The sequence below is a fragment of the Molothrus aeneus genome, chromosome 3 (genome assembly GCF_037042795.1).
Source record: "Molothrus aeneus isolate 106 chromosome 3, BPBGC_Maene_1.0, whole genome shotgun sequence".
NCBI lineage: Eukaryota > Metazoa > Chordata > Aves > Passeriformes > Icteridae > Molothrus > Molothrus aeneus.
Genome location: NC_089648.1, coordinates 35,057,360 through 35,070,023, shown reverse-complemented (window position 1 = coordinate 35,070,023; position 12,664 = coordinate 35,057,360). Strand labels below are relative to the sequence as shown.

Genomic DNA, 12,664 nt, shown 5'->3' with positions numbered 1-12,664 from the left:
AGCAAATCTGCCACCTTGGACTTCCAGAGGGCAGACTTTCACCTCTTTAGGAGACTGGTTGAGAGACTCCCTAAGGCAGCAGTCCTGAAGGGCAAAAGAATCCAGGAAGGCTGGATGTACTTTAGGAAGAAAATCCTGAAGGAGCAGGAGCAGGAAATCCCCATGTGCTGAAAGATGGGACAGGAGGGAAGATGAACAGCCTGCCTGAACAGAGAGCTTTGGCTGGAACTTGGGAAAAAAAAGTGAATCACCTTTGAAACAAGAGGCAAGCAGCTCTGGAGTGGGCTTTAAGATCTCACTTAAAAAGTGTTTTTGAGGTGGGAGCTTGAAGATAGTGATGTCTAACAAATGCTGAAGGAATTAAATGAACTTCAGCTCTTGCTGTTTCAATCCAATCACTGCCCACCCACATTTCCCAAAGCAGATGGAGCAAGGGAACTTTACTGGGCATGCAAATACTAGATCCATTTGGAGAAAAGCAGATTTAAAAATGCCAGCATGGGTTGCCTATTATTGCACTTCAATAGTATAAACATGTGTAATAGTTCTTTTGGTTTCTAATTAGACACAGACAATTGGATTTACTTCTATTTTCCTCAGAAAAGTGACTTCAATTTTGGGAGGCTAAGGGGTTGGCAGACACCTCCATTCAAATTTAGTATGATGTTGCCACCTACAAGGCTTTGCAGTTTTGCCAATATAACTAAATCATACATTAAAGGATACACCCAGCTGGCTGCTTATTTCAGCTTTGTTACTTTAGCCTGTGGTCAACCCTCATCTGATAATTACAATTTTCCATAATGTGTTGAATTTCATTGATTGAGGTGGTTTTGTGGTATCAGTTGCTATCGACTAGGAACTATATTAAGACTATCATGTCACAGAAATCCAGATGAACTAAATCTGTCATTCCAAGGTGAGAGAGCGGTACTTCAGTCACCAATTTATACATTTTCCTTGGCCATTTGCCATCTGCCTAACTGAATTAAAGCCAAATCTTCATTAGAAGAGAAAGCGTGGCTGTTCTCATGCTGCTTATCAGAGAAAGAACACCAGAAGCTGCCTTGGAAGGAAAGGGATATGGTCTCATCATGTCCTTGTTTATTCCCATTTTACATATCATGTGCTGGTTTCTCCTCCCATTATCTGTTCAGCAGCTTAAATGGCTGTTGTTTACACAGCTGTGAGTGAGGGTTAGTCAAGAAGGTGTCATGAATGTTTGGAAAGCAAATGAGACACAAACCTTTTTTTTCTTTTTAAACCAAGACCAGTCTATGTCTACAAGCTTTTAATTTCTCTGTCATAGATTATTAACCATTTAGTAAACAGGCTGTTTCTGAAAGCGATTTCACTAGGTATGTTGACAAAATATGACAGAAAAGGAATACTTATTTTTTTGTATCGTTGTTTCTGGTTTTTTGGTTAGAAAATGTAAAATATCTCTATATCTAAGGCATGCTGGTAAAGGAAAATAATTTTACCCCATTTTTGATATAACTGTTCTATTAACAGCCTATGAGAGAAATTCTGTGTAGTTGCTGCTGGATTGTATTCTGAAGTATTTCTTAGAAATAGATTTATATACCTTAGCATAACCTTAATCCTACAATATCCTTAGTATATGTTTGATGCAAAAACATGCATCAGTAATATAGGATTCAGTGGATAATATGGATTAGCATATGCTTAGACTTCAGCATACACTGAAATATTTGCCTAAACAGTGTTCTGTTAACAACTGTGATCTGAAGAAACCAAAACATAAACAGGATCTCAAATACTGCAACTGTGTACCAACAATGCTTACAGATGCAATCAGAAAACTGGTTGCAAAAATGAAAAATAGTCATTATAACTTCACGACTTCTAAAAATTCAGCAAATGATGACTCCAAGCAAACAGCTTGAGTAAGAATTTGAGTAACAATTCTCACTTTCAGAATCTGATTTTCAAGAAGACAGCAAAAGTATATTGGTATGTGCCTATTATCGGGGGGTACTTGTTTAGATTTCTCAGCTGACTCCACACATTACAAGCTAACACGTGCATGTACAATGCATATAAATATACCTACATATACACAATTCAGGGACTAGTGCAACTGATGCACACATAAAACTTACAGCTAAGACTTCGTCCACAGACAACTGAAATTCACTTAACAATAGGAAACCCCATAATGTTTAGGAATTTTAGAATCTATACTCATGCACCAAATTTCTAGCCTTAAGGAACCTTATGGATCAAATTTATTAACTGTTACTTGGCAGCCTCAAATTTTTTGTGCTGGTGGTTGGTTAGATTACAGGGGGGATTGATTTTGTTTCAATATTAATCAATCTAGAAGGGACTTATGGTTTTGGACACCAAAACCATGATTTTGACTTATAAATCCCATCAATTACTGTTAAATATATTACCATAAATAACTGGTTGTATTTCATGTAGCCAGGAGAAAGCAACATCTAAATCAGCTGTAGGTACCTAAGTGGGCCCAGGTACCTTAGTGGAGATCTCCACGGTGATGCTGTCCCTGATGCCCCCCAGGACAAGGTTGGCCCTCCTGGCTCCCAGACCACTGCTGAGTCTTGTTCAAATTGCCATCAACCAAGACCCCCAGGTCCCTTTCTGTGGCTCTGCTCTCCAGCATCTCATTCCCCAGCCAGTCCATACATCCAGGGTTGTCCCATCCCAGATACAGAATCCGACGCGTTCCCTTGTTGAACTTCATCCCATTGGTGACTGCCCAGCTCTCTGATTTATCAAGGTCTCTCTGCAGGTTCTCTCTGCCCTCAAGGTACTCAACAGCTCCTCCCAGTTTTGTATCCTCCGTGAACTTGCTCTGTATCCCTTCCAGTCCTGTGTCCAAGTCATTTATGAAGATGTTGAAGAGCACAGGGCCAAGAATGGAGCCCTGTGGAACCCCCCTAGTGACAGATCCCCAGTCTGATGTCACCCCATGCACTGTGACCCTTTGTGCCTGGCCCATGAGCCAGTTGCTCACCCATCCCATGATGTGTTTATCCAGCTGTGTGCTGGACATTTTGTCCAGAAAGATCCTGTGAGAGACAGTATCCAAAACTTTACTGAGATGAAAAAGATTACATCAACTGGCTTCCCTTGATCAGCTAGGTGGGATACCTTGTCAGAAAAGGGAATCAGGTTTGATAAGCAAGACTTTCCCCTAATGAAGACATGCCAGCTGTGACCAATGACCATGTTGCTTTTCAGGCGTTTTTCAATAATTCCCAGATTAACCTTCTCCATAACTTTACCAGACACTGAAGTGAGACTGACAGACCTGTAGCTGGCAGGACCCCCCTTCATGCCCTTTTTGAAAATCAGGACAATGTTTGCCATTTTCCAGTCAGCTGGGATCTCTCCATACTCCAAAGACTGCTCAAAAATGATTGAGAGAGGCCTCACAATGACATAAGAGGCTCTGAGTATTCTTGGTTCAAACGCATTAGGTTGCAGAGGCTTACAGGGATCCAGATGGAGCAGCAGATCCTGCACAAGTTCAGGGTCAGTTTATCATTCTCATACCATGGTCCTCCAGCTCAGATCAACAAGACCCCCTTAGCTTGTGTTGAAGACAGAGGCAAAGAATGCATTAAGTGTCTCTGCCTTGTCTGTGTCCCTGTTTGTGAGGTGACTATCCTCATCCTGTAATGGGCCCATGTCATTTCTGGGCTGCCTTTCTCTATTAGTGTATTTGAACCCCTCTCCTTTTTATTGTCCCCCACAGTAATAGCCACCATCAACTCCAATTGAGCTTTGGCCACACAAATTTTCTCCCAACAGTGGTGAGCAACATCTCTGTATTCTTCTCATGTTATCTGACCTTCCTTTCACTGGACATATACCTTCTTTTTTTGTCTTAGCTCCAAAAGAAGACTCCTGCTCAGTCAAGCTGGTCTTCTGCCTCACCTTCTTGTCTTTCCATGTCTCAGAATTGCCTGTTCCTGTGCTCCTAGGCAGTGGAGCTTAAAAAGTAAGCAGCACCAAATGGACCCCTAACACCTCCAAGAGCATTTTCTCAGGGGACCTGGCTAACTAGCTCCCTGAGAAGCCTGAAGTCTGCTATTCTCATATCGTCAGAGCTGAAGCTGGCAGTTTCCTCTTGTCATGAGATTTTAAACCTGATTGCTTCATTGTCTCTGTATGCAAGACAGACATCAATCACCACTTCAATCACAAAACCCTCCTTGTTAATTAAGCAACAAGTCAAAAAGTGCATCCTTCCTAGCTGGCTCCCTTAGTACCTATACCATGAAGTTAGCATCCTGTTTGAGCAATCTTCTGAAACTGTGCCAGCTGTTTGATGTTCCTAGTTAACATCTGGCAAGTTGAAGTCCCCCCAAAGGACAAGGGAAGTTGATTGGAGGTTTCCATTAGTTCCTCAAAGAAAAATTCATCATTGTCCTGGCTAGGTGGTTTAGAGTAAAGTCCCGTGATGACATCCATGTTATTTGTTTGTCCCTTTAGCCTTAACCGGAGACTTTAAACCATACCATTGCCAAACGTAAGCTCCACATATTCTAGCTACCTCACTGCCTCACCTGGCTTGCCTGAAGAGCCTGTAAACATCCAGTGTGGCACTCCAGGCATAGTTTCACCCTACCAGGTTTCTCTTATGCCAATGATGTTGGACCTCTGCAAGCACTGCTATTGAAACATTTCAAGTTTTGGCATGCCACCCCAAATCATACTTGTTATAATCCTCAGATATTCACTGTCCATTAGAGCTCCTGGATTCAATGTTATGAGACCTGTTAATAGTATAATAGTCTATATGAGTAGTTCAAATGTGTTCTACAACATGCCACAGTTAAAACCACAATTATACTTATTATTATTATTATTTATTACTATTATTGATTATAACTTGAAATGCATAGAGATTGGCAGTTGCTAGAAATTAATCACAAATAGCTTTATAGAGTTTGTTAAAAGAATAAATGAGAACACTTTAATAGAAAGCATGCATTTTTTTCTCCCTTAGGAACAAAGATGTATAGAACAGTAGATTTTCATCTCCTACAGAATAAAGTTCTTTCTTCCTTTATCTTTTCTTATTTCTGAAACATTTCCTACATTTTATGAATGGTAGGGCAGAGAAGAGGGGAATGAGACAATTAATCCTTGCACTATTTTTTTGCACTTTTTCGGGTTTTTTGACTGGAAAGTGACAATAGGGGCTTAAATTCCTGATGCATACACTGGGAGGATTGTTTCAAGGCACAGCTAACAACAGACAAATTTCCAGCAAGTGGAATCTAAATAAAAGGAAGTCTTGAGAGCCCTAAGGGTAAGAAAAGCGTGAACAGCACTCTACAAATCTAATGGACTTTAACCACATGTAAGAAAAGTCCCAAATTAAAGTAACATTTGAACAAATGTCACCTATTTGCACTTCATTCAAGGGGAACAAACATTTCTTTATGCACAAAAATAAAGAATGAGAAATAAGCAGGAGCTGGGTGAGCCAGCCTGAACTATAGATATCTGTAACAGGATAACACAGATTAAGTTCTTCCTTTCTGCCTTTTAAGTTGTGCCTTCCATAAGCATGGTGCACACTAATGCTGACAGATGATGTCCATATGCTCTGGAAGCACCATGCCTGACTTGAGTATGTGGCTTGTCAAAGACAGAGAGGATGTGTGGCTATTCCAGCATTCTTTGCAGCAAGAATAGTTTATAAGAACTAATAACAGTCTTTTCTCCTTTTACTTTGGAAGAAAAGAGGAGAGTAAGAATTCTATTCCAAGCACTGCCATTTTGCCTTACTCTAGTCCAAGACCATGTGACGTAAAGTACCTCTCATTAGCTCCTTGTGGTTTCCTATGAGAGATCTTGATGACCTTATCAGAGAAGACACAAAGGCAAAGCATGTGTTTTGTTAGAGCCTGACAAAACTTGGAGGGGAAGGAAGAACAGTTACTTTCCAGACTGATCACAGCAAAGCTGTGCTCACTGCTGATAGCATCATGGAATTAGTACTGACAGTAGAGTATCCATCTGTTGAAAGCACAATCGGTCATGCTGTGTTCTTCATCCCCATCCTCCCCACAGTAATGTTAGGGTAAGTCCTCAAATGTCCTTGGATGTGAGTTCTTGTTACATGACTCAGGTCCTGTGCTAAGTTTTTAGTTCTGGTTTCATCAGCTAGCTGAACTCTCCTGAGTACTGCCTCCTCACAGGCCCAAAACATTCATCAATCAGCTGTTAATGATATTTCACAGGCACTTCTTGAGTGCTGCTGAGTGCTACATTCAGTCATCTAAATATTTGTGACAATTAGGTCATGGATATTTCAACCCTCTTTACAAGTCTGAAAGATCACGAGTGATAGGAGAAAACAGCCACAGCCTGGAAGCTGTAAAGAGAGCATCCTGGCCAAAAAGCCAGTTCCTCTAAGGCTTTCCAGAAGCTACATCAGCCTGCAGTGTAAGAAAACAAGGAAAAACCACCAAGATTTGCCTTCTGAAAAAAGCTATGCAAGTAAATCCTGTCATTTCTTATACTCTGTTCATCCTCCTGTGGGTTTGTTCCTTTCTCCAAACTGGATCAGTGTAGAAATGTGAAGGCAACTTTAAGAGTTCTAAACTAATTTTCAATTAGTGTATTTCCAGTAGCATTTTCAACACCCAAAACACTTTATAAGAAAACATAAAAATCCAGTACAATGGACTAGTAGGAAATGGACTAAAGGAGTAAAGCAGGCAAGGACACTTCAAGAGAGACTGACAACAGAGGTAGTTTGACACCAATGTAGTGGTTTGGGTTTTTGCTTTCCCAACAACCTTCTCTTAGGACTCATATTAAATCTAGGTAACGTTAATAAGATTAAGACTATTGTGCTGATTTTGGCTGGTGCAGAGCTCTTCACAGTGGCCGGTATGGGTTTGGTTTTTGGATTTGTGCTGAGCACAGGGTTGATAATATAGGGTTCTTGTTATTGCTGAGCAGGGCTTACATAGAGCCAAAGTCTTTTCTGCTTTTTGTTCTGCCACACTGGTGATGAAGTTGGAGGTGCATGGGAGGTTGGGAGGAGACACAGCCAGGACAGGTGACCCAAACTGACCAAAAGGATATTCCAGACTGAATGACATCATGCTCAGGATATAAAATGAGGAGAAGGAGGAAGAGAGGGGATGTTTGGAGTAATGGCTTTTGTCTTCTCACATCACTGCGACATGTGATAGGGCCCTGCTCTCCTGGAGATGGCTGAACACCTGCCGGCTCATGGGAAGCAGTCAATTAATTCCTTGATTTGCTTTGCTTATGTGTGTGGCTTTTGCTTTCCCTATTAATCTGTCTTTATCTCAACCCGTGAGAGAGCTTTCTAGGGGAGTAAGTCGCTGCTTGGGGCTTGGTTGCCATCTAGGGTGAAACCACAACTAAATATAACTCCTGGTTTTAAAAATATGCTCCCTTAAAAATTGTCCAAGCATACTAATGGGTGTTTATAGAAGTTTGGACAAAAACCAAAATCACTCAGGCCATAGACTTGATTCCATATCAGATTTCATTCATACAGTACAGTCAGCGAGACTATTTACTCTTACCTGTAGTAATTGCTCAATATTACTGCCAAGTCTGTTGATGTATAACATTTAAAAGGTGCTTCTGCTCTATTTTCCTTGCTAATGATTCACTGACAACATATTCTGTCCTAGAAAACCTCCTCTCATGCACACACTTTCAAGACAATTATGAAGTTTTCAATTTTTCTGCTGTAGTTAAAGCAACACCAATACTGCAGAGCCAGCTTTGCCTTTCCAATGGTTCAGCATGCAGTTGAAATCATGCCAAGCATGCAAGAATCCACTGGCAGTTTACCTGGTGAGGTACGGAAGCGACACTGTCCGGTCATTGGATCGTACTCCTGGCTTTCATCGGAGCACAGACACAGGAAAGAACCATCAACATTTTCACAGAGGGCTTCGCCACATACTCCACTCAACATTTCACATTCATTCACATCTGGGGAAAAAATCCAAAACAGAAATCAATTGAGACCACCTACCGACTGATCTTTTATCTGCTGTATGTGTGCCAATACTGTCTGCCAGATTACAGATGTGATCTCTGGGGAAGGATTAAAAACTCACTAATACATAAGTGGATTCATAAACAAGTAGTAAGTCCTTTGAAATAAAGACCCCTGAAAGTTTATAGACTATTCGTGTTGATTAGGTGCTGATTCTAGACCAGAACACAGTTTTTTTGATGTTTCTCATTGTTAAATACTTGCTTTTCTGTGTATTCTTTTATTGGGATTTAAGACTCAGAGTAATTCAATTTGTTTTCTTATCTTTGTTATCAAACTTTCACTAAACTCAAGGAGCAAAATGAACAGGCTTTGGTGAGATTCAGACTGCATAACAAAAAAGACAATTCATTTTCCTTCCCAAAATACCATTTTTCTTGTAAACAACCACCAAACAGAGAATTCCGCAGCCCGATTGCCACCATATGTCTACGCATGGACTCACAGGCTGCTCTGGGATCCACAGAAGTTGTGCCCAGGTCACCCAGGGACCCCCACTGAACACTGCAAAATTCCTCCCTCCAAAAATTCCACATATTTTTAACTTAGATTCCATATACCTGCTAACTAGCCAACCTGAAATTTTTTTTTGACTGATAGAATTGTCTGTTGTTTAAACAAGGACCAAATACTACCAAGATCATTTAACTTTATTTTCTTTTTAGTTGCTAACGTCGACATTTGAAAATCTACTTCTAATGCAAGAATCTCATTAGTAGATAGAAATTATGCTGATTAGTATCAGAAATAGTAATTTCTGTATCACAATTCAGAAATTCCTATAACTGAGTGTGGTCTAACTTGTGAAGCAGTATTTCATCCTTTTTACCTCTTGCCTATCAAAATCTAGTTATCTGAATAAATGTTGATTTTTGTGTGTTTTTATATAAATATGAATTTTAACTTAGAGTTTGCTCGCCTTTAAAAAATGCATTCAGATTTTTCTTTATCTTTTTACTGGCTTCCTGTCGTAGGAGATAAGTCTTTTTTGGAGAACATTGCCTAGTCAGGAACTAGTGACTTGATTTTCCCCTAAATTGTTTTGGATGATAACTGACTTCAAAATTTAAAAGAGTATTTTATACTATACAGTATTATACAAAAAAAAAAAACAAACAAAAAAAACCCAAGCAAATGCAGTATTTTGTGGTTCAGAATTATTTCAGTGGGAGCTCAAAATTAAATTTAGTTTCACACCATCCTTTACTTTCCCATTTTATTTTTTACTTTCTTTGCTTCATTTGTTTTCATCCATGAAAAGTCACTGTATGACAAAATATACCTTGCTATGCAGCAAAGTAAGTGTCAAATGGCATAAAGAATTTCGTAACAAAACTACTTAATATATTAGAAAATGCATACAAACACTCTGTAAAACTTCTAATTCCTCCTCTCTGTTACCAGTAAATGTGTTTCATCCCGAGTCTGGCTTGAAGAAATTGCTTAATGAATACCTCTCCTTGATCTGGTATTAATTTTATATTACAAACTTGTGCTGCCTCAATTCTCCAGCCATCACTATTAACAACAGATCTGGAAACCTATTAGTCACAAAAGAAATGCGCACAATTTACGCATCTACAAAAATCCCACATCATTTCAAGGTGATAGGTGTCTTTCCTGGAGCTGGAAGCTAATGTCAAAATCTGTTTAAACACCATATGCCTCGGGAGGTGCCATCTAATTCGGCCTGGCTGTGCCACATTCCAGATGTTATTTCCTGCAGGGGGTAGTGCAGGGTTCTGGTTACTCAGCTAAGAGACTAAACAGATGTGGCACTTAAATAGGCTAAGATATTAAATTCATGCTATTATATTTGTGAATGGTTCTGACAGGCACAAACAAGGAGGCTTCTTGGGTTTTTTAAAAGAAATAAAATAAGTGGTTCAGCTTATTTGCTGCTGCCTTCTGTTTGCCCTAATAAAAGGTATTCATTAAATAGATAAAAAGTAAAGTTTCCATCTGGCACAAAGTTCAGTGAGTAAAGAAGAGCTCAACCCTATTTTACTACTAAGTGGCATAACTAATAAAAAAATGTCAGAGAACAAAAATGTGAAATGTGTTTTGTTGGAATGCTGTTTTTGCTCCCTTGAACTTTGCAGCAGTGACTGCTAGCACCCACGAGCTCACCTGTACAGCCTTGCCCCTCCTGCGTGTCCTGGTAGCCCTGGTAACAGAGGCAGCGGTAGGAGCCATCCATGTTCTCACAGAAGCCATGAGTGCCGCACACCGTGCCGTTCGTACACTCATCCACATCTGCAGGGAGAATTAATTGCAGCATCAGAGAGGCTGTGTGACAGCCAAAGGCACACATTGACTGAGTGCAGAACACCCACAGATGGGCCACTTTGTAAACAGATGCAGCTAGGCCTCGACACATTGGGAAGGAACACAAGGACAAGACACATAAATTAATGGAAGCACACAAACAATTTAAGACATTCTTTCAGTGTTAGCTTTGCAGTAAGTGTGTCAGCAATGGGCAGCTGCCTCCATCCATCTGTTTCACCAAACTTGCCAACCACAGCATGATGTTACATACTACAGGTTAAGGCATAGTTTAAATAATTTCTCTGACTGACTTATAGACTCTACCAGTGCCCTATTATACAGTCAACAACACGAGTGAAACAACTCACTGCGCCTACAAAAAAACTTCAAGGGTATAGCTACATGCCCTGTGCAGAAGTGTTGCACAGATTTCATTCTGGCTCTCAGCATAGATCACAGTTTCATAGTGTTAGTGGTAAATATCTGTGGACTGTGCCTTCTGTCTTAAGTCCTGTAAATCTACACATACAAGTCATCTTGCTCAGGTGCACAAAGTAATTCCAGTGCCAGAATGTTTTCTCTACTGGCCTTTTCATTTGTACTTCCAGTTTTTTTGCCTTACAAGTAAGTCACTTGCATGTGTAAGTCTGTTCTTTGACTCAGCTGCCCATCAAATTACAATGAAGCAGAGCTGCTTGTGGCAGACTGTGGTTTATTTTTGTAAGTGTGTTATAAGTGCTAGGAATGCATTATTTTTATCTCCACTCAAAGTAAGACCTAAACCCAAAGCCCTGGCCATATGTGGTCATCAAAGATGCCATGAGGTGTTTTTCAGGAGGAAGAACACTAGCTGTGAACCTGCCAGGATACTAGGATTTCTAAATTCCTTCTGCTTTCTATATTCCTCTGCAGTCTGAAGCAGAGAAAATGTTGCTGTATGTCTTTCCTAAAAAACATTAAGTAAAGCTGCTGCTTTCCTTCTGCACATTTCCTCAAGGGATAATTGCATTTTAAATGGGGAATAAAGTGATTTATCTGATGCTTGTTCCTATAATTAATTCTGCACATTTTGGTAGCCCTTCATGTGATGGAGCCTATCATGATTTTACCTCCAGTGAAGGCCTTTGGCACTCCCTGAACTAAAGAACTGTTGGGACTGAATCCTGCAGTGCCACAGAGAGAAGGCTTCTCCAAACAGGTGAGCAGCACCTGGTGCTTTTCTGTAAGGACAGAGTAGGGCTCAAATGTAGTCCTGCCTACTCCTCCAGCTCTCCACAGCTGTGTCAAACAAAAACCTAGAGAACTCAGCAAAGATGCACTGCAATCTTATCCTGACAGTACTCACCGACCAAGGACTTTTTTACTTTTAAATTGTGATTTATGCTCAGCTGAAAGGGAAATCTTGGTCTTTGAACAGTGTGGTCAAAGCCCCCCAGGCTACCAAAATTTGAGCAGCATGTCGTTACCATCCACGCCTGTTAACTCTTCTGCTGCCCTCCTGCAACACAATTCACATGCACAAGCTTTGTGTGCCTCAGGGATTGGTGTTTTTGGGATCTTGAAAACCAGCTTTTCCTGTGTGCTGTGGTGGAGTCTGAACAGATCTCGAATTACATGTACACTTTTAAAAAGGCTAAAAAACCTGTGTGACAATTTCTGTACCAATGGAACTAACTGTTAAATTTTAACATTTTTCTCAGAAAGGCATGTAGTTTCATGTGAGGATGTTTAAGTGATTGAAAACTCACTTCTCCTACTGAACCGATTCATTTGTTAACAAACTTCAGCCCACATATGAAATGCAGGCAAAAACTACACATACTAAATACACCAAAATCTAGGAAACATGTATGAGTATAATTGATGGTTATAAAAAAGTACTTGCAGATGGAACTGGCAGAAAAATTTATTTGGTTTGTAAGTTTTGTAGTAAAGGTTTTAATGGTCTTTACATCATGATTTATTAAACAAAGAAAAAATATTCAAATATTCAAATATTCATTTATTTTAGAAAGGGCTATTGTATTTGGCAAAGAATACAATAGCCAGTATGCTTATTCTCAAGGAATTGAATACAAAAATTTGGATGGTTTCTGGATATTGAACATATTGAAACCTACCACAAGTCTTTCCTAGTAGAATTAATTCAGCAACACAAATAAGCAACTTATCTGTGTTAAAGACTGTCAGAGGTGAAGGGTTAAGAACTACCTTTTATACCTTTTCCTTTTTAAGTCCCCACAGTGACAGAATTATAAAAATATGCATATGGAGTTACTGGGAGGAAGACAATGGAAATTTTTTACAGTTGTGTTTTTCTGGTCCCTTCTT

General features: G+C 39.9%; 1 protein-coding gene across 6 annotated transcripts in view; it reads right to left on the bottom strand.

Moving 5' to 3' along the window:
• LTBP1 (latent transforming growth factor beta binding protein 1) overlaps positions 1 to 12,664 on the bottom strand; it is a 188,097-nt gene that overhangs the window by 25,678 nt on the left and 149,755 nt on the right. For all 6 annotated transcript variants that reach the window (XM_066546655.1, XM_066546651.1, XM_066546650.1 and 3 more), the window contains 2 exons: positions 10,193 to 10,318; positions 7,852 to 7,995 (listed from right to left, as the gene is read on the bottom strand). In XM_066546655.1, coding sequence (XP_066402752.1) covers positions 7,852 to 7,995; positions 10,193 to 10,318 — 270 coding nt within the window. The remainder of the gene's footprint in view (positions 1 to 7,851; positions 7,996 to 10,192; positions 10,319 to 12,664) is intronic.